The sequence below is a fragment of the Hypanus sabinus genome, chromosome 10, assembly GCF_030144855.1.
Source record: "Hypanus sabinus isolate sHypSab1 chromosome 10, sHypSab1.hap1, whole genome shotgun sequence".
Lineage (NCBI taxonomy): Eukaryota > Metazoa > Chordata > Chondrichthyes > Myliobatiformes > Dasyatidae > Hypanus > Hypanus sabinus.
This window is the reverse complement of record NC_082715.1, coordinates 6,143,251-6,166,330: the sequence shown is the minus strand read 5'-3', so window position 1 is coordinate 6,166,330 and position 23,080 is coordinate 6,143,251. Positions and strand designations below refer to the sequence as shown.

The following is a 23,080-nucleotide window of genomic DNA, read 5'->3' as shown; positions in this document are numbered from 1 at the left end:
AATGACAACAGTGAGAAGAGAGCATGACCTGAGTGGTGGGGGTCCCTGTATGCTGCTTTCCAATAACAAGATAAATATGCCCACAGAAGTAGTTCTCAATTGGACGGGGGTAGGCAAACGTGACTGACAAGAAAAATTAAGGACTGCATAAAAGCCAAGGATAGGGCATATAAGGTAGCAAAAGTGAGTGGGAAGTTGGATGATTGGGAAGCTTTTAAAATCCAACAAAAGTTAACTAAATCAGCTAAACGAAGGGAAAAGATGAAATATGAGGGCAAACTAGCCAATAATATAAAGCAGGATATCAAATGTTGTTTTTCAGTTAAGTAAAGAATAAAAGGGAGGTAAGCATTGATATTGGACCACAGGAAAATGATGCTGGTGAGATAGTAATGGGGGCAAAGTAATGGGTGAACTTAAGGGTAGTTTGCATCAGTCTTCACCCAGATAAGTGTGAGGTGGTTCATTTTGGTGGGTCAAATATGATGGCAGAATATAGTATTAATGGTAAGACTCTTTGCAGCGTAGAGGATCGGAGGGATCTTGGGGTCAGAGACCATAGATGCTCAAACCTGCTGCACAGGTTGACTCTGTGGTTAAGAAGGCGTATGGTGTATCAGCCTTCATCATCGTGGAATTTAGCTTAGGAGCTGAAAGGTAATATTACAGCTATATGGGACCCTGGTCAGACCCCACTTGGAGTACTGTGCTCAGTTCTGTTCACCTCACTACAGGAAGGATGTGGAAACTATAGAAAGGGTGCAGAGGAGATTTACAAGGATGTTGCCTGGATTGGGGAGCATGCCTAATTAGAATAGGTTGAGTGAACTCGGCCTTTTCTCCTTGGAGTGACAGAGGATGAGAAGTGACCTGATAGAGGTGTATAAGATGATCAGAGGCATTGATAGTGTGGATAGTCAGAGGCTTTTTCCCAAGGCTGAAGTGGTTGCCACAAGAGAACACAGGTTTAAGATGCTGGGGAGTAGGTAGCGAGGAGATGTCAGGGGTAAGTTTTTTACTCAGAGTGGTGAGTGCATGGAATGGGCTGCCGGCAGCGGTGGTGGAGGCGGATACGATAGGGTCTTTTAAGAGACTTTTGGATAGGTACATGGAGCTTAGAAAAATAGAGGGCTATGGGTAAGTCTGGTCATTTCTAAGGTAGGAACATGTTCGGCATGTAGGCTGAAGGGCCTGTATTGTGCTGTAGGTTTTCTATGTTTTTATGTTCCACTGTAGCAGTGTGCTAGACGTCCATAAGTGTCAGTGAGCAAGGGTGAGTGCCAGTGTTATTACAAACAAAAAGATACTAACCGACTCAAACAAGAGAAAATCTGTAGGTGCTGGAAATCCAAGCAACACACGCAAAATGCTGGAGGAATTCAACAGGCCAGGCAGCATTGATGGAAAAGAATATTGTTGATGTTTCAGGCCGACAGCCATCGACAGGATAGGTGATGAAAAGCTGAGGAGTAGATTTAAAAGGTGGTTAAGGGGAGAGAGAAAGGTGATAAGTGAAGCCAGAAGACAGAGGGATAAAGTAAAGAGCTGGGAAGTTGATAGGTGAAAGAAACAGAAGGCCAAGGAAGAAAGAAAAGGGGGAGGTACCAAAGGGAGGCGATGGGCAGGCAAAGAGATAAGGTGAGAGAAAGGGAAGGGGATGGGAAATGAAGGAGAGTGGGGGGGGGGGGGGCATTTATGGACTTTCGAGAAATTGATGTTCATGCCTCAAGTTGGAGACTACCCAGTCAGATCATAAGGTGTTGTGCCTCCAACCTGAGTGTGGCCTCATCACTACAGTGGAGGAGGCCGTGGACAGAAGTATGGGAATGGGAAGTGGAATTAAAATGGATGGCCACTGGAGATCCTGCTTTTTCTCATGGGCAAAGCGTGGGTGCACGGCGAAGCGGTCTCCCAGTCCACGTCGGGTCTCACTGATAAACGGGGTCACACCCAGACACAGTATATGACCCATAGGTGAAGTGTCGCCTCACCTGTTTGAGTGGTAGTAACAGAGGAGGTGTAGGGGCAGGTGCAAGAATAAATGCCAAGAGAGAGATCGGTGGGGAGGAACGAATGGACAAAGGAGTTGCAAAGTCGCAAACGAATGGACAAAGGAGCGATCCCTGCAGAAAGCAGAGGGGGGGAGAATAACTTGGTGGTGGGTCCTGTTGGAGATGGCAAAAGTTTTGGAGAATTACGTGCTGGACGCAGGAAGCTGGTGATGGTAGGAGAGGACAAGAGGAACCTAATCCCAGATAGGGTGGTGGGGGATGGGGTTAGAGCAGATGTACATATAATTGAAGAGACAAACTCAAAGGTCTTAAGGTGGATAAGTCACCTGGACCAAATGGACGACATACTAGAATCCTGAGGGAGGTTGCTGAAGAAATAGTGAATGCATTGGTCATGATCTTTCAAGAATCACTTCATTCTGGTTTGGTCCCGAAAGCCCATTCAATAGCACCAGGCTACAGCAATGAGGTTTCTCACAGGTTGCCAGTGCGTGTTTAAAGGAAAGAAGGGACAAGCAGGGTGGCCGTTGTCGGGAGCAGACGGGTGCTGAGAGTAGCAGTGTCAGGCTTTGACTCAAAGGAGATTTTGGCTCGAAAGAGACATTGGTTCTGGGTAAGCTTCTGTTAAGGTTCCCTTTTTGACCTCTTTACTGTACCTAGTGTAGTAAATGGTTGTTGTGTGTTCTTCATGCTGGATATTGGAGTCCTGGGAGACCCAGAGTCTCCTGGAGAACTACATCTGTGTGAACTGCATCCAGCTGCAGCTCCCTGAAAACCGTGTTAGGGATCTGGAGCAGCAGCTGGATGACATTCGGCATGTACGGGAGTGTGTGGAGATCATCGATCAGTTACAGGGATGTAGTCAACCCGAAGTTGCAGGAGGTGAGTAGCTGGGTGACTGTCAGGAGAAATGGAAGTGTGAATAGCAATTAGCACAGAGCACCCCCGGGGCCATTCCCCTCAAGAATAAGTATAGCATTTTGGATACTATTATGGGGGATGACCTCGCAGAAGAGTGCCACTGAGACTTGGTTATGGCAATGAGCATAGGTCTGTGGTGCAGAAAGGGAAGAGAGGAGTGGTAGTGATAGGAGACTCAATAGTGAGAGGAACAGACAGGAGATTATGTGGACGTGAATGGACACCTGGATGGTATGTTGCCTCCAAGGTTCCAGAATCAGGGTCATCTCAGATCGCATCCACAACATTTTAAAGAGGAAGGGAGAAAAGCCAGATGTCTTGGTGTCAATGACATAGGAAGGAAAAGCAAGGAGGTCCTGAAGAGAGAATTTGGAGAGCTAGCCAGAAAGCTGAGGAGCAGGACCTCCAGGGCAGTAATTTCTGGATTGCTGCTTGTGCCACACGTCAGTGAGGGTAGAAACAGGATGATTTGGCAGATAAATGTGTGGCTGAAAAGCTGATGCAGGGCACAGGACTTTAGGTTCTTGGATCATTAGGATCTCTTCTTGGGGAGGTTTGGCCTTTTCTAAAGTGATGGGTTGCACCTGCACCCAAGGGGAACCAACATTCTCATTGGCAGGTTTGTTAGAGCTGTTGGAGGGTTTGAACTAATTTGCCAGGGGGTTGGAAACCAGAGTGAAGGGACTCAGGATAGGACAGATGGTAAAAAAAGAAAATATAACATGCAGTCAGACTGTCATTTACAGCAGGCAGATGATAGGACATAATTGCAGCCAGCAGGGTGAGTGTCAGTGTATAAGGGATGCAAAATCAAAAAGTGTAGCAAATACAGTACTCAAAGTGTTGTAGCTCTATGCACAGAGTATAAGAAATAAGTTGGATGATTTTGTTGTACTATTACAGATTGTTGGGTGTGATGTTGTGGCCATCACTGAATTGTGGCTGAAGGATGGTTGTAGTTGGAAGCTGAATGTCCAAAATTACACGTTGTGTCGGAGGCATAGGGAAGTACGCAGAGGGGGTGGTGTGTCTCTGCTGGTATAGACCATAAGATGATAAGACATAGGAGCAGAAATACGCCATTTGGCCCAATCGAGTATATTTTGCCATTCAATCATGGCGATCCTTTTTGTACCCTCCTCAGAATCACTCCCCAGCCTTCTCCCCCTAATCTTCCAAAGAAGAACATACCAAGTTCTGTCTTAAATACACCCAACAACCTGGCCTCCTCAGCTGCCTGTTGTAATAAATTCCACCAATTCACCGCCCTCCAGGGAAAGAAATTTCTCTGCATCTCTGTTTTAAATGTATGGCCTCTCTATCCTGAAGCTGTGCCCTCTTGTCCTAGACTCTCCCACCATGGGAAACATCCTTTCCACTCTGTCTAGGCCTTTCAACATTCAAAAGGTTTCAATGAGATTCCTCCCCCCATCCTAAATTCCAGTGATTACAGACCCAGAGCTATCAAACATTCCTTGTATGATCACCCTTTCATTCTTGGAATCATCCTTGTGAACCTCCTCTGAACCCTCTCCAATGAAGGTGAGGACTCGCTAGTGCCTTACAAAGCCTCAGCATCACACCCCTGCTCTCTTGAAATGAATGCCAACATGGCACTTGCCTTCCTCACCACCGACTCTACTTACAAGTTGATCTTTAAGGTGTCTGCACAAGAATTTCCTCTCCATTTAGATAAGCGTTTGCACATTTATTTACTACCAAAGTGCATGACCATGCATTTTCCAACATTGTATTTCATTTGCTACTTTCTTTCCCGTTCTCCGAATCTGTGTAAATCCTTCTGCAGCCTACCTGTTTCCTCAACACTACCTGCCCCTGCAGCAATCTTTGTATCATCTGCAAACTTGGCATCAAAGCAATGCCTTCTATCATCTACAGTCATTGATATACAACATAAAAATAAGCAGTCCCAACTTCCACTCCTGCAGAACACCACTAGTTATTGGCAGCCAACCAGAAAAGGATCCTTTTATTCCCATTTGCTGCTTCCCACCAATTAGCCAATGCTCTAACCATGCCAGTAGCTTTCTTGTAAAACCATTGACTCTTAACTTGTTAAGCAGCCTCATGTGTAGTACCTCATTGAAGGCCTTCTGAAAATCTAAATATACAACATCCACTGCATCTCCTTTGTCTATTCTACTAGTAATCTCTTCAAAGAATTCCAACAGGTTTGTCAGGCAAGATATTCCCTTAAGGAAACCATGCTGACTTTGTCTTATCTTGTCCTGTGACACCAAGTATTCCATCACCTCATCCTTGACAATTGACTCCAACATCTTCCCAATCACAGAAGTCAGGGTAACTGGCCTATAATTTCCTCCTTTAGTGGATTGTCATTTGCAATCTTCCTGTCCTCTAACAACATGCTAGATTCCAGTGATTCTAGTTTTAAAAAATTCAGATTTCAGGGGTTTTCAGATGAGTGGTACTCAACCTGTACTAGGCTGTCGAGGTGAGTGAGAACTTGGGTGTGCCGTTCTGCATCAGGACTGCTCTGCCATTCCTTTGAAGCTGATTTATTATCCCTCTCAACACCATTCTCCTGGCTTCTCCCTGTAACCTTTGATTCCCTGGCTAATCAAAACCTACCACCTCCACTTTGAATATACCCAATGACTTTGCCTCCATGGCCATCTATGACAATGAGTTCCACAGATTCTACTCCTCTGTTCCAAAGGGACGCCCTTGTTTTGTGAGGTTGTGTCTTCTTATACTAGACTCACCCACTATAGGAAACATACTCCACATCCACTCAATCTAGGCATTTCAACATCTGATAGAACAATGAGATCCTGGCCTCCCCCATTCTTCTAAGCTCCAGTGGGTACAGGTCCAGAGACAACAAACACTCCTCATGCACTAACCGTTTAATTCCCAGAATCATTCTTGTGAACCACCTCTGGACCTTCAATGCCAAATTATCAAAGTGCAGTTCCAAATGGTACATGAAAAAGGTGACAGAAATGCAAAATTACAGGCTTTAATCAGTGCTAATTCAATTCAGATAACAAGCTGGGCGAATTGACATAAGAAATGGAAATAAATGATCACAGCCTTTATGGATACCTTGGGGTAACACGAGCAAGGTTGATAAATGAAATCATCAGAGATAATATTATGGACCCTGCCTGTGTTAATTCTTACCAACATGAAACATGCTTGTTTTCTTTTTCAGTTCTGATAATGTTTTCTCTTAAGATGCTACTGTGTTATTTCAGTGTTTCTTGCTTTTATTTTGGATTTCCAGCGTCTGAAAATTGCTATGAGGTAACAGTAATTATCCTGAAATGATGACTGCCAATGTTTCCGGTATTTTTCTTTTCAAAGGTCACCTTTCACATTGAGCCGTATGAAGGAAGAGAGCATACTTTCCACCGTAATCTGAAATACATCATTCACAAGTAAGTCTTTTACTCAATGTATGTTGTTGCCATCTTGAGACAGTATCTCCTGTAGATTTAAACCAATGGTGGGATAGATGTGTCTCTGATTTATTAAGCAGACTCCAAACCTCTCTGCAGCCTCTTGTGTTCTTGCACTTTCAGATTGCTGTATCAGGCCATGGTACAACTAATCAGGATACTTACAACTTTGAAGTCCTTTGTGCAAGACTGTTCAAAACATAGTCAGTTCAAGAAAATTACACACATTTTAATTGGACCTCAGCTTTCTGCTGCAGGTGAGAGTCCCAGTTGTCCCCTGTTTCTCACATCACCTACATCTGTGGAGGTTTGTTAGCATGTTTGATGAACCTCGTAAGGAAGTAAAGACACTGCCACATTTTCCTTATGATTGCTTCTGTGCTGCTTATCATCGGATAAGTTAACAGCCAGGAATTTAAAGCTGCTGACTCTCTCAACCTCTGATCCCACAGTGTAGATTGGCCTTTTCACTCTCCTTCCTCTTCCTGAATTCAATAATCAGTGGTTTATTCTCTTGCTATAATAAAATTAGAGATTTTGTTATGGTCATCCGTGTTTTCTTAGTTGCTTCTCTGGGTTTAGGGATAATCAGTCATGGTTGATGGCATAGAGTGGAGCTGGCATAAATATTGAAAAGCTCTAAAGAGAAAACTGATGTGGGACACCTGGAGATCTCACCTGCAGCGGACGTCAGACCGGTGAGATCCCATAGATCGTAGCAGTCCAGTTAAAATATGTGCAAGTCTTCTGTCCTGCATATGCGCTGAACAGACTTGCACAAAGGACGTCAAAGCATTTTATATGCAGTTTTGTGCCACTTTGCATAGAACGCCACAAAGCACAGTACAAGCCCTTCGGCCCACAGTGTTGTGCTGACCTATATAAGCTAAACCTTCCCTCCACTAGTACTCCATTTTTCTTGTGGTGACACATCTGGGAAGAGGATGTGAAAAGGCTCAGGAGTCTGATAGCAGTGGGGATAAAGCTGTTCTTGTCTTGCCATCCAAGCTTTCGAGCTGCTGTATGAAAAGGGAATGACCAGGGTGGCAGGCCTCCCGGGCAATATTGTTAGTCACCCTGAAACAACACTACGTAAAGTTAAGACATAAGATATAGGAGCAGAATTAGGCCATTTGGCTCTTCAAGTATGATCCATCATTCAATCACAGTGGTTATTTTTTTCAACCCAATACCCCAGGCTTCCTCCTGTAACCCTCAAGCTGGTTAGCGACAGAGCCAGTGGGGAATGGAGAGATGGGTATGCTGTATTTTATTATGTACTTTTATTTAGAGATACAGTACAAAACAGGCCCAATGAGCTGTGTTGTCCAGCAACCCATCTGTTTAATCCTAGCTTAATCACAGGAAGCTCCAAACAAGAGAAGGAGTAAAGGTGGATTACTGGCACCATAAAACCAATCATCTTAGACAGATGAGGCTCACCAGCCGTGGTTGGCAGCTCATTTAGGAGAAGGAAATCTCTGATCTCAAGCCTCTGCTGCCTTGCGGCTGTACGCACTCATGGGAAAGTAAACCCCCCCCCCCCATGGAAAATTCCAGAGCTGGGGTTTCTAAGGCAGTCCTAAATTGAGTTCAACGCCGACCAGCAATTCCTGTGTCGCTTCTGGTACCACACTCTATGCGTCTCTGCCGTTCCTTTGGGTTCATCAGCTGCGGGGGGGTTGGTGGAGGAACGGTTCCATAATGTACTGCCCTGGTTTATATGAGGCCTCCTCCTCCTCCTCCGGTTTGTGCAATGACTTGTGTATTATGTACACAGCTGGGCCACGACATCCATGGTCAACCCCGATCACAGGGCAGTTTATAATGACCAATTAATCTACTAGCAAGTACATCTTTGGACTGTGTGACAAAACTAGAGCATTCGAAGGAAACCTACATGGACACAGAGAATGTACAAATCCCTTACAGGCTGATTCCTGTTACGCACCCCGTAACTGGGTTTATAGACCAGCAGAAATAGAAGAATCTGTTGGAGTCTGGTGGCACTCTAACCAAGAGTGTTTATTAGTAAAATAAGCAAAACAATACCAATAATACAAATATACATATAAAACAGGTTAACAATAATAAACCTAGAATGTAGGAATAATAATAAGCAATAATAAACAAGCTCTAGCAATGTCTAGGGGTAAATGAATAGTCATAGAAGAATATAAGCTTCAGTTCAGTTCATGTGTGCTGAGGTAGTTGTGGTTGCTGTATTGTAAGTTGTTGGAGAGAGAGACCGTTGTGGTCATTTGGTTATCACCCCTCCGTCCTCGGCTAGACCGTTCCTCTGTGGTGGACTCGTCACTCTGGCATGAGTGGACACACACACAAGTCCCCACCGGCCCTGCCGTCACACTGTGAGCTTTATTGACCGATCTCCTGATTCGGTCCTCGAAGCCCCCACCTTCCTGTGGGTGCACAACACTCGGTCAGTGTCCACTGGTGTGTCTGAGGGGTGTCTCCCCACACCTGTCTTTTATCCCCACTGACGGGGTATCAGCCATCCATCAACTCAAAATGACCATCAAACTAGGCCACTCCTGCTGTCTCCTCGGGAATGTTAACGAGCAAATGACCTTGTAGTGAAAGATAAGCAATCAGTGAAGAATCCATAATACATAAATCAACTGTCTCTCTCTCTTATCTGTAGCAGATGCCTTTACCTCTGTTCTGCATCTCTCTCTCTCATTAGCAGCATAGCAACAGCAATAGTTCATAGTTCTCGGGGGGGGGGGGGGGAATGGTTAACTCTGCACCCCATTTCCATCAGGTCTGTTCAGCACTCATAACATTCCAAACTCCCATGTTCCAAGGTGCAGTAGCCTCATGATAACTGCTACGCTACTGGGGTATTCCTAAAAAAATGCACAACTTCACTGTTTCTGAATGAAATTTCAGTGTTTGTCTCATTCTGAAACTTGTTTCTTTTTGCCTCACTGACTTGTATATCCTCAAATTTCATATCATTAAAATCTAATGTAAACAGCAAAGACTCTAATGTAATTCATTGACCTGCCACACTTTACCTCCAGTCTGGGGGGGGGGAGAGGAAAATCTGACCATGTTCTTCATGTCTTTTAGCATGAGCAAATGGTGGAGTGTTTGATGGACTGAATGACCTTATTCTGCTCCTGTCTCCAATGGTCTTATTCACCCAGTGCTTGGTAGCAGCAGGACAGAAATCCAGACATGTGCCAACCACCCAACAGTGTTTCGATTCAGATTCGGATTGATTTATCACATATACAGTCCATTCAAACATACACCTGTGTCGTTTGTGTTATCAACCAACACATGCAAGCATGTGCTGGGAGCAGCCCTTTTCCCACCTTCCCTATCCACCTACTCATACACATAGACCTCCAGGCCTTTGACTTCAGGCCTCCAACTTCAGACCACTCAAGGACATGGGTTTGACCTTTGGATCTCGATGCCCAGACTCAACGTGGGCAACTGACTCCAACAATCGGGACTGTTGGGGCATGACCCTTAGTATCTCCTTCACATACTAGGGACTTGCTGCCCATATGGACCTCTTACCCAGATCCAGAACTCACCAGAGCTGGGGATTGCTGATCTTGTCAGTGCCTGCTGACCCTGTCTCCAAGATCACAAATGTTCGACCATGTATCAATACCACCTAAACTTGAACTCCTGCCCAGACTCTTCATTTACTGCCCTTAACCCTCCCTAAAGCCAACCTGACCCCTAACTCCCACACAGTCCCCAAAACCTTCCCTACGAACCTACAAATAAATAACAGGCTGAGCTACAATGTTGGCGAGTCGCTTATTGGCAGAGAAGCTGCAGGAGTGGGCTTGGTGTGAATTGTGCTGCTACCTGCTATAGAGGAGTCAGTCAGCCAAGGCGGTGTACAGTTGAACAGTGGGTGATTGTTTTATTAATTTTTCTGATGGCCTTGTTGGACATTGCTAATATCGAAAACTACAAGTTTGATTCAGTGTTTGTTAGTAGACAGCAGGGATGCTGCATAACCTTGGTCCTAGCGAGGATAGGCCTCAAACCACACTATCACCTGCTTGCAGCTGCCCAGGATGGACAAAGTGTTGCAGGTGGTGTGGCACTGTGTCCATGCCAGTGTCAGTGCTGCCTCCAGTGTTTGCTCAGCACAGGAAAACCTGTATTGTGTTTAACTGTAGACTTGCAACATCCATAGACTTGGGGACATGGACTATATTTTATGCTATGTGTGACTGTTGGTACTGTGTCAGCACCAGGGCCCTGGGTTAACGCTATTCCATTTGGCTGTATTCATGGGTGTTTATGTACGGTTGAATGACAATCAAACTTGAAACTGAACTTAGTTTTCTTTCTTTTCCTTTTCACAGGTATGGATCCCACCCTGCATTTTATAGGCACAAAACTAACTCAGGGAAATCCCTTCCGATGTTCTACATTTATGATTCATATATCACTAGCCCAGGATCTTGGGCCAACCTTTTCTCTGCTTCAGGATCGAGTTCAGTTCGAAACACTCAATACGACGCACTATTCATTGCCCTTATTGTCGAAGAACAACACAAAAATGACATTTTACAGGGTGGATTTGATGGCATGTATACATACTTTGCAACAAATGGATTCTCTCATGGTTCCTCTCATCAAAACTGGCAAGCAATAAAAGATTTCTGTGACAGCAATAACCTTATGTTTATCCCAAGTGTAGGACCTGGGTATATAGACACCAGCATTAGGGCTTGGAATAACCATAATACAAGAAACCGTGTCAATGGCAAATATTATGAGACTGCTTTAAGTACTGCCCTTCTAATTCGTCCAGAAATAATCACTATAACTTCATTTAACGAGTGGCATGAAGGAACTCAGATTGAGAAAGCTGTTCCCAAGAAGACAAGTCAGGTAGTTTATCTGGACTACCTGCCTCATAAGCCAGACATCTACCTGGAGATAACTCGGAAATGGGCTGAAAAGTTTCACAAAGAGAAAGAACAGTGGCTGATGTGAATGTTTTCAATCTTTCTTTCATAAAGGAATAAAGTAATATTGATCTGTGCAATCAAGAACTAAGATTTTTTTTCAGGTGAGGGGAGGGTTTATAGTGGTGGGAGAATGGGTCATCACTCAATCTTGTAATTTAATAGTGTCAGCCAAGGTCAAAATTCTGTGTTCAGTGACTAGATAAAATCATCCTCGTACTGAGTTGAGGAAATGCTTGTATTCTTTATAGCATTTCTCAGGATATTCCAGAGTGCATGACGTCCAAGTATTCCGAAATAGTGCAGGAAAATGTAGGATTTACTTGGATTATAGCAAGCTGATTCAAACAGCAATGTGGTAGTGACCAAGTAGTCTATTTTAGTAAATCTAGCAAGAGAAAACTATTAACCAGGATATTGCAGATAACTCTGCTTTTTAATCCCATTCCGACGTGGCCACCTCTACTGCCACGATGAGGGAACAACACCTTACATTCCATCTGGGTAGCTCCAACCTGATGGCAGTAGCTTTGATTTCTCGAACTTCCTGTAATTGCCTACTCCCTCCCTCCTCTCCTTCACCATTCCCCATTCTTGTTACCTTCTTTCACCTTATCTCCTTACCTGCCCATCAGCTCCATCTGGTGCTCCCTTCCCTTCCTTCCATGATCTTCTGTCTTCTCCTATAAGATTCTCCCTTCTCCAGCCCTTTATCTCTTTCACCAAACAACTTCCCGGCTCTTCTCCCCACCCCACTTTCCCCTCTTGCGGTTTCATCTATCATCTGCCAACTTGTACTTCTTCCTCCCCTCCCCCACCTTAAATGCAGCTCCGCCCCCTTCATTTCCAATCCTGATGAAGGGTCTCAGCCTGAAACGTCAACTGTTTACTTCTTTCCATAGATGCTGCCTGGTCTGCTGAGTTCCTCCAACATTTTGTGTGTGTTGCTCTGGATTTCCAGCATCTGCAGATTTTCTTGTGTTCCTTCTATTTAATAGTTCCATGGGATATTTTACAAAGGTTCTATGACTGGATGGAAATTAGGTTATTTTTACAAAGCGTTATAAACTTGTAAGTTTCTCCAATGAAGTGGTAACATAAAACTAGGTCTAATAGATACCAACAGCCCTCCTTTGAGTTACAATTAATATACACTCTTAATTGAGTGTTTGCAAATAGTTCAGCCATTGAGAGCAGGCTACAGGCACTTTTGCCTGTTAATGGTGTAATAATGATCTCAGTAATCTCTCCTACTCAGCACCCAGTTGTTCAGTACATCAGCACAATCCAAGTGTCCACTCTAGACTTCCCTGTATCATTTGATTATTGGTTCATACAACATGACTTTGAGCTATTTGTAAGCACTATCAAATTACTTGAATTATGAACATTTAATTAACAGTTTATTGTGACACTGAATTCCTTTGGGGATGATTAGACTATCAGTCACACAGTTAATATTGGAGAATATCAGTATGTTTTCAGGGATTTAATGGGTTGGGAAAAGAATCACTTAACTTTTGTTACAATGCAGATAATGTTACAGTTTACTTGTGTTTCTTGTGGACGAGAATTTGAGAAAATGTTTATCTTGTGGTTTCAGCTGGGCAATGGAAACTACATGCCAGCTGCCTTGCATTTCTTAAGATGTTTCTCAAACTTGTAAAACTACTGTATATTGGTATTATTTAAACTTACTCTACTCCACTGTGTGGCTAAAATATAGACTTATAATTGGTAGGGCTACTACATGTGAGATTAACACTTGAAATTTTTCATGTCATTACTTTTTCACTGTACCTGTGGATTTTCTTCATTTATTTGTTGGTAAAGGATTGATGACTGTCAGATTGTAAACTGAATGGTTCAAGTTTTTTTTTGTTTAATGATGAATAAGGATATTTTCATCTTGTCTGTTGAATTGAGGTAACAGTGTGTTCTAGCACACCAGCATACATAATTGTCTAAGGGTTGAATCTACTTTTCACAAGGCCCAATTCTCTGCTGATGTGCTTTAACAGTAAAAGCTACAGTACATAGTGGTTATATTTTACAATTTAAATTCATTTAGTAAAACTAAAGATAAACACATTTTTTTGTTATTAGATAACCTTTTGTATTAACCTCAATGCCCACATACTGAATTTACTGAATAGACACTGAATAAAACATTCTGAACATTTGGAATTATACCTCTACTAATGCATGCCAAAGGACAGCCTTTAATTGCACTTGGGTGAACTAGTTCAGTATAATTTTGTTTTATTTTTTTCCCCCCAAGTTTCATTTTGAAAGGGCAGTGACCAGAGTGGAACTGTACTGTGGAGAGGAAATTTCTGGTAATTTTCACCTGTAACCTCCCGGTTCTGGGGAAGGCAGTCGCTGCCCCTGTGAAGCTGATGAAATCTCATTTGGGAAGATGCTGCATGATGTGTTCCCCTGTTAGAACTCAGTATCACAAAAGATCAGATGGTACACCAGATGCAGTTAAACAATTGAGCTTTATAATTCGTAAGTTAGTACAGAAACAAAGAGGAAGAAGGTCCATTTTAATGAAACAGTCTACCGTGCACTTTGGAGCTCACGTATTTCCATCCTTCAATTTTCCGTCCATCGATTTCCTCTGAGTGTCATCAACTCCTGGACCCTCACTCCAAGCCCACTCCATCCTGCAGTCTACCAGCTCGCTCCTCTCAAGTCCTCTTTCTCCCCGACAAAGGACTGCGAATTCCTCCTCTCAGACACACGAAAGAAACAACACACCTCTCATTGGGCAGCACATATTCCAAAGCCCTCGTTATCTCTAGTCATAACCCAAACACTGCTGCTACAGAGAAACCATTACATTAGCAGTGAAACCTTACAGAGCATTATACACCTTCCCTTTTCAGTTCCCCACTCTGACCTCTTCTCTTCGCAGTTGCCTATCAGCTTCCCCTGTTGGTCACACTCCTTTCTCCCATGGTTCACTGTCCTCTTATCAGATTTCTCCTTCTCCAGCCCTTTAGCTTTCCACCTATTACCTCCCAGTTTTTTACTTGCCCCACATGGCTTCACCTATCAACTTCTAGCCTGTATTTCTTCCCCTCCCTTCACTTTATTCGGACATCTTTTCCCTTCCTTTCTAGTCCTGATGAAGGGTCTCAGACTGAAACATTGACTGTTAGATGCTGCCTGACCTGCTGAGTTTCTCCAGCATTTTGAGTGTGTTGCTCTGGAAATGTACCGATCATATTTTGTATTGATGGTTAACATTGAAAGCTTGTGAAATTCCAGTTTATGCTTAACTTTACATAACTATCGTCTGGTATTCCAGTCTTTATAGATGTTTTTGCGGGTTTTAATTATGAGGAAAGGCTCGCGTGTGGGTAGTAAATGTAGTGGAGCTTCAAATATTTTAACACAAGCAAGTACACTTGATCATAAATTATTTCATTTCTATACCATTAATTACAATCCAAGTTATTATTGGATAAAATATTGCTAAAGTGGTCAGATATGTAAAGAAAAATGTTTATTGTCATGGTATGTGTCAAAGGGGTAAATGCCTTGGGCTTTAGCTTGATAAATAAAGATTTTCATAGCGCATCTACATCTCAGATTTAACACCTCAGTCATACTTGTTACCCCTAGCATGTAAATACATTTATAGATTCAACTCCTACTTGTATAATACAAGACCAATGAAAAGATTGTAAAATTCTGTGCTATATTTATGGTGCACGAACCTTTAAAATTCAAAAAATAAAGTTTAATACCACTGCAATTTGATCTTTGTTATTATTTACCAGCACATGAAGAACTTTGTGTTCATTGTTTTAATACTTTTGAAAAATTGTATATGTTGGGTGGGATTTATTGTCATGAGGTATTTTTTGACAACAAAGACCTTTGTATCAATTATTCCTGTAGTGCAAAAATAGTGAGCTGGTATTCATGGGTTCTCTTTCTGCTGAGAAATCTGATGGTAATGGAGAAGAAACTGATCCAAAAATGTTGAGTATGTGTCTTCATACTCCTGTACCTCCTCTCTGATGGTAGTAATGAGAAGAAGGCTTGTCCAAGGCAGTGGATGTCTAACAATGTCACCCATACAGATCAATTTATTACACAGTGCATTGACATGGTACAAGGTGAAACAATAACAGAATGCAGAGTAAAGTAACAGCTGCAGTGAGTGCAAAGCATGCAGACAATGGGTGTGAAATCAAGCAAGGTACATAGAACACACACAAAATGCTGGAAGAATGCAGCAGGCCAGACAGCATCTAAAGAAAAGAGCATAGTCAACGTTTCAGGCCAAGAGAACTGAGGTCAAGAATCCATTTTATGATACAAGGAAATTGGTCAGTAGTCTTACTACAGCATGATAAATGCTGCACTTGAGCCTGGTAGGACACGGCTTCACATGTTTGTATTTTCTGCATGATGAAAAAGGAGAGAAGGACCCAGGTGAGTGGATCTTTGACCATGCTGGCTGCTTCATCAAGGCAGCCAGAAGAGTAGACAGGGTAGGCATAAAGAAGGAAGGTGACCAAATCATTAACAGGGAATCTCTATCTAGCATAGATAGGGTACAAGGGCAAGATCTTTTTGCTAAATCTTAATCCTTCCTGTCTCCACAAGTGCTGTCTGGACTTTTTGTACTATTATTTCAGATTTCCTACTGCAGATTTAGCATTTTGAAATTCAAAGGGAGGTGATTAGATTTTCATCCACTGGAAGTTGTGTGCATTAACGTTATTCAGAGTATGGTTTGAACTCAAGTCCTGGTTACCACTGAGCCCAACTCATTCTCCGTGATAGTTCCAATATTATGCTGTTGGTGTACATCATCTACAGAGCCTAATATTGTCAAGACCCGCAATTACCAGCTCTTAGCTTCGTCCCACCCCCCTCCAGTCTTCTCCTATCATTTCGCGTTTCCCCCTTCCCCCACCCCCACTACTTTGAAATCTCTGGGTATCTTTCCTTTTGGTTAGTCCTGACGAAGGGTCTCGGCCCGAAACGTCGACAGTGCTTCTCCTCATGGATGCTGCCTGGCCTGCTGTGTTCCACCAGCATTTTCTCAGATTCAGATTCAGTTTATTTTCATTTAGAAACCGCAAATGCAATGAGACAACGTTCCTCCAGAATGATATCACAAAAGCACATGACAAAACAGACTACACCAGAAAATCCACATAACGTTAGGCAATCCCCAATCCAGAGTCCGGAAAGGCTGCTGCGTATTTATATCGCGCTACCGTCTTAGCGCGTACCCCAGAAAGGAGCTCTAATCCCACCAGACAAGACCAAAAACTAAAGCTACAAGTTCTGCACAAAACCACATAGTTACAACAGTGCAAACAATAGCATAATTGATAAAAAAAAAGACTATGGGCACAGTAAAGATAGTCCAAAGATGTTAAAAGACCATAAGTTCAAAAGAAATCACCACACAGTTTCCACAAGTCCTCAGGGTCCCGATTGACTCGTCATCCCACGCAGGCAGCAGAAGGGAATACCCCCACTATGGACTTCCACAGCACCACCCGACTCAGCCTCGCAGACGCAGCACACAATGAAAGCGCCTTGACCACAGCGGACTCCGAGTACATCGAACCTCCGAGCCTCCGACCATCCCCTCCGGCTCAGCCTCTCCAAGCACCATCCTCTGCCGAGCGTATTAAGACGCCCCCACCAATGGCCATCAGCAACGTGACCCCAAGGACTGGGGGTCTGTTCTTCTCAGCAGAGACCCGGACCTCACAGCAGCAGCAGCAACGAAGAAGGTCTTCCTGGAGGTATCCAGATGTTCCTCCGTGCTCCCACATCTGTTTTTCGTCTGATTATGATTGCGCATGGCACCCGGCTTCACAAATAACAGATTATCAGCTCCGGAGTGGCCACTGCAAGCTGCGTCACACCACCATCTTGGATCTTAACAACCTCAAATTTTGTGTGTGTTGTCCAGAAATTAAAAGGCGTGTTAAGCTGCCAATTCATGGCATGCCAGCAAGCAGATGGTGCAGGCAAGCTTTATGGAATTGCGCATGAATGAACAGTGCTTACACAGCTGAAGGCCTCCCATTGGCTTGCTGTTTAAAGGGTATTGGGTAAGCAGTACTGAGTTGAGGTGGATGAAGTTGTGTGGAAAGGAGACAGATTAGGAAAAGGTGAGTTATGGGTCAGTGGGAAAATTGAAGTCAATTACTAGGCAAAGGGATCAGAATCTATTGTTGGTAAGGGAGGTTAGGAGAGGCATTAGGGTTAAGGCTGATTGGGCTATTCAGTCTGGCAAGGTGGTGGGTGTGTTCAAGGGGTTGGCAGATCTCTGGTTAGAAGGGTTTCAGAACAAAAACAACAGATCACAGTATAGGCCCTTTGTCACACAATGTGTCAACACTTCTAACCTACTTTAAGATTGATCTAACCTTTTCCTCACACAGAACACTCACTCCATTGTCTTTCACTCATGTACGTATCTACAAGCTGCTAAATGTCCGTAATGTATCTCTCTTAACAGCACCCAAGACCACATGCTTCCCTCACCCAGCACTCTCTGTGTAAAACGGCTACCTCGAACATCCCCTTCATACTTTCTTCCGGTCACCTTAAGTTTATGCCCCTCATATGAGCCATTTCTCCCAGGGAAAAGGCACTAGGTGTCCACTCCATCTGTGCCTCTTATCAAGCCGCATCTCATTCCCCTCCATTCTGAAGAGAAATGCCAGCGCTTCTCTCAACCTTTCTTCATAAGACATGTTCTCTAAACTAGGCCGTATCCTGATAAATCTCAGCACCCTCTCTAAAGCTTCCACATTCTCCCTATAATGAGTCAGCCAGACTGAACACAATACTCCAAAGTGTGGTCTAACCAGAGTTTTATAGAGATGCAACTCAATCCCCTGACTAATGGAGACTAACACATGGTATGCCTTGTTAACCACCATATCAGCTTACACAGTTGCTGAGGAATCTGTGGACATGGAGCTCAAGGTCCATCTGTTCCTCCATACTATTAAGAATCCTATTGGGGAGGATGGGGGTGCGATCATCTTTTAGGGTGTGAGGATAAAGTGATTCCTGGAGCCAGATCTCCCTGGTCAAATGGAAAGACAATGGAAACCATTGGAGTTACTGCTATGACCTGGCATAGACTGAGTCCATTGTGGATAAAGCCCTCCCCACGATTAACTTCTAGAAGGAGTGTGGTCGCAGGAAAGCACCATTCATGATCAAGGATCCCCTTCATCGAGAACATTCTCTCTTCATGCTATTACCATCATGCAGGAGTCTCAGGACTCACACCACCAGGTCAGGAGGCAATTATTACCCCTCAACCATCAGACTCTTGAACCAGGGGAAGAACTTCACTCAACTTTACTCCCCCCTACACTGATCCCACAACTAATGGACTCACTTAATATTGTTCATTTATTTATTTTGTATTTGCATAATGTGTTGTCTTTTGCCCATTGGTTGTTTGTCTGTCTTTGCTGTGTGCGGTCTTTCACTCATTCTATTATGTTTCTTTGTATTTACTGTCAATGCCTGCAAAAGAATTCATCTCAGGGTGTCAAAATATGCACCTTAATAATAAATTTGCTTTGAAATTTGACTAGATTTGATGAACTAAGTATACCACAGGAAGGAACACAAGATCAGCTCTAATGCACGTGGTTGAGGCTGGCAGTGCATTCAGCAAAATCTCTGAAGTGTTGCTCAATACGTATCGAAGGGCCCAGAGAAAATCAACGTGGTTTTAGAATTTTTATTTCTCACTGCAATTGAAGATAGCTTGTAAAAACATGCTCCAAGCTTATTCAACTTTTCATCGTACGACTTTCTTACCATCTGAGGTAAATCTTTACTTACATCCACTGATCTGTACTTCTGCGAGTTAGCAATATGCACAATATTTTGAGAGCTGATCATTCCTGTCATTTTGCGCTGTAATGGGTGGCTGCTTAGTCCGGGTTGTCCTCGGAAATCAACGTGGCTTCATATTTCCTTATGACACAAAACAGGCCACTCAGCCCATTATCTTGTGCTGACCCTGATGCTAAGTTGTACTAAATAGTCCCCTCGCTATGAATCATCCATAAGTTGTAGGCATGCTGAATTGGTGTCAGACACTTGTAAGCTGCTCCCAGCACATCTTTGAGCTGTATTGGTTATTTCACCGTCTGCTGCAATATACATGTATCAAAACCAATCTGTCTTTCTTTCTCAAGCGGCCCAATCATGATTTTGATGTCAGAGTCATAGGAACGTACAGCACAGAAAGAGGCCCTTTGGCCCATTTAAACTGCCTACCCCCATTCACCTGAACCTGGACCGGAACCCTCCATATCCCTGCCATACATGTCCTCATCCAAAGTTTTCCTAAACATTGGCTTGCACCACTTATACCAAAAACTTGTTCCACACTCGTGATCCTCTAAGTGAAGAAGTTTCCCCTCATATTCCCCTTAAACATTTTATCTTTCACCCTTAATCTATAACTTCTGGTTCTTGGCCCATTCTACTTCAGTGAAAAAAGCCTGCTTGCATTTACCTTATCTATACCCCACATAATTTTGTATGACTATCAAATCACTTCTCAATCTTCTGAGTTTTAAAGAATATAGTCTCAACCTATTCAATATTTCCCTATAACTCAGATCCTCCAAACCCGGCAACATCCTTGTAAACTTTATCTGTACTCTCTCATCTGTGTTTACATCTTTCCTGTAGGTAGGTTAGGAAAAACAGAGATATCTACAATGAATATAGGCAGCATGGAGTAAATGAGGTGCTCGAGGAATATAAAGTATGTAAGAAGGATCTTAAGAAAGAAATTAGAAAAACTAAAAGAAGATACAAGGTTGTGTTAGCAAGTAAGGTGAAAATAAATCCGAAGGGTTTCTACAGTCATTTTAATAGCAAAAGGATAGTGAAGGATACAATTGGTCCCTTAGAGAATCAGAGTGGACAGCTATTTGTGGAGCCGAAAGAAATGGGGGAGAATTTGAACAATTTCTTTTCTTCCGTATTCACTAAGGAGAAGGATATTGAATTGTGTAAGGTAAGGGAAACAAGTAGGGAAGTTATGGTAACTATGACAATTAAAGAGGAGGAAATACTAGCGCTTTTAAGGAATATAAAAGTAGATAAATCTCCGGGTCCTGACGGGATATTCCCTAGGACTTTGAGGGAGGTTAGTGTAGAAATAGTAGGGGCTCTGACAGAAATATTTCAAATGTCATTAGAAATGGGGATGGTGCTGGAGGACTGGCATATTGCTCGTGTGGTTCCATTGTTTAAAAAGGGTTCTAAGAGTAAACCTAGTAATTATAGGCCTGTCAGTTTGATGTCAATGGTGGGTAACTTAATGGAAAGTATTTTTAAAGATGGTATATATAATTATCAGAATAGACAGGGTCTGATTAGGAACAGTCAATGTGGACTTGTGCGTGGAAGGTCATGTTTGACAAATCTCATTGAATTTTTTGAAGATGTTACGAGGAAAGTTGACAAGGGTAAAGCAGTGGATGTTGTCTATATGGACTTCAGTAAGGCCTTTGACAAGGATCCGCACAGAAGGTTAGTTAGGAAGGTTCAATTATTATTTATTAATATTGAAGTAGTAAAATGGATTCAACAGTGGCTGGATGGGAGATGCCAGAGAGTAGTGGTGGATAACTGTTTGTCAGGTTGGAGGCCGGTGACTAGTGGTGTGCCTCAGGGATCTGTACTGGGTCCAAGTTGTATGTCATATGCATTAATGATCTGGATGATGGGGTGGTAAATTGGATTAGTAAGTATGCAGATGATACTAAGGTAGGTGGCGTTGTGGATAATGAAGTAGGTTTTCAAAGTTTGCAGAGAGATTTAGGCCAGTTAGAAGAGTGGGCTGAATGATGACAGATGGAGTTTAATGCTGATAAGTGAGAGGTGCTACATTTTGGTAGGAATACTCCAAATAGGACATACATGGTAAATGGTAGGGCATTGAAGAATGCAGTAGAACAGAGTGATCTAGGAATAATGGTGAATAGTTCCCTAAAGGTGGAATCTCATGTGGATAGGGTGGTGAAGAAAGCTTTTGGTATGTTGGCCTTTATAAATCACAGCATTGAGTATAGGAGTTGAGATGTAATGTTAAAATTGTACAAGGCATTGGTAAGGCCAAAATTGGAGTATTGTGTACAGTTCTGGTCACCGAATTATAGGAAAGATGTCAACAAAATAGAGAGTACAGAGAAGATTTACTAGAATGTTACCTGGGTTTCAGCACCTAAGTTACAGGGAAAGGTTGAACAAGTTAGATCTTTATTCATTGGAGCATAGAAGGTTGAGGGGGGACTTGATAGACGTATTTAAAATTATGACGGGGGTAGATAGAGTTGACGTGGATAGGCCTTTTCCATTGAGAGTAGGGGAGATTCAAACGAGGACATGAGTTGAGAGTTAGCGGGCAAAAGTTTAAGGGTAACACGAGGGGGAATTTCTTTACTTAGAGAGTGGTAGCTGTGTGGAACGAGCTTCCAGTAGAAGTGGTAGAGGCAGGTTCTGTATTGTCATTTAATGTAAAATTGGATAGGTATATGGACAGGAATGGAATGGAGAGTTATGGGCTGAGTGCGGGTCAGTGGGTCTAGGTGAGAGTAAGCGTTCGGCACAGACTAGAAGGGCTGAGATGGCCTGTTTCCGTGCTGTAATTGTTATATGGTTATATAGGTGACCAAAACTGTACACAGTACTCCAAATTAGGCCTCACCAACATCTTATACAACTTCAACATAACATCTCATTTCCTGTACACAATATATTGAATTTAGGAGGCCAATGCCAAAAGCTGTATGACCCTATCTATCTTTGCTGCAACTTTTAGTAAATTATGGATCTGTATTCCCAGATCTATTTACTCTACCTCAGTCCTCAGTGCCCTCCTGTTCACTGTGTAAGTCCTACCCTGGTTGGTCCTACCGAAATGCAATACCTCGCACTTGTCTGAATTAAATTCCATCTGCCATTTTTCTGCCCATTTTTCCAACTAGGGTAGATCCTGCTGCAAGCTTTAATAGTCTGCCTCACTGTTCAGTACACCCTCACACTTGGTGTCATCTGCAAATTTGCTGATCCAATTAACGGTGTTATCTTCCAGATCATTGATATAGTAGATAAACAACATTGAACCCAGCACCGGTACCTGCAGCATTCCACTAGTCACAGGTCTCCCGTCAGAGAGACAACCATCTACTACCACACTATGGCTTCTCCCACAAAGCCAGTGTCTAATCCAATTTAAAACCTCATTCTGAATACTGAGTGACTGAACCATCTTGGCCAGCCTCACATGAGGGACCTTGTCAAATGCTTTGCTAAACTCTATGTGGACAAAATTTTCTGCTTTGTTTTCATCAATTTTCCTGGTAACTTCCTTGAGAAACTGCATAAGATTGATTAGACAACACACACAAAATGCTGATGGAACACAGCAGGCCAGGCAGCATCTATAGGGAGAAGCACTGTCGACATTTTGGGGTGAGACCCTTTGTCAGGACTAACTGAAAGAAAAGATAGTAAGAGATTTGGGAGGGAGAGGGGAGGGGGAAATCCAAAATAATAGAACAATCTCAGGATTGCTACCTGTGCCACGTGCGAGTGAGGCAAGGAACAGAAAGATTATAAAGATTAATACGTGGCTGAGAGAATGGTGCAGGAGGGAGGGCTTCAGGTTTGTAGATAATTGGGCTTTGTT

The 23,080-nt window shown here is 43.0% G+C and overlaps 1 protein-coding gene across 1 annotated transcript in view; it reads left to right on the top strand.

Moving 5' to 3' along the window:
- LOC132400436 (glycoprotein endo-alpha-1,2-mannosidase-like) overlaps positions 1-15,109 on the top strand; it is a 62,229-nt gene extending 47,120 nt beyond the window's left edge. Inside the window, exons 4-5 of the mRNA XM_059981386.1 lie at positions 6,285-6,358; positions 10,741-15,109. Coding sequence (XP_059837369.1) covers positions 6,285-6,358; positions 10,741-11,377 — 711 coding nt within the window. The 3' untranslated portion in view covers positions 11,378-15,109. The remainder of the gene's footprint in view (positions 1-6,284; positions 6,359-10,740) is intronic.
- The last annotated feature ends 7,971 nt before the right edge of the window (positions 15,110-23,080 follow it).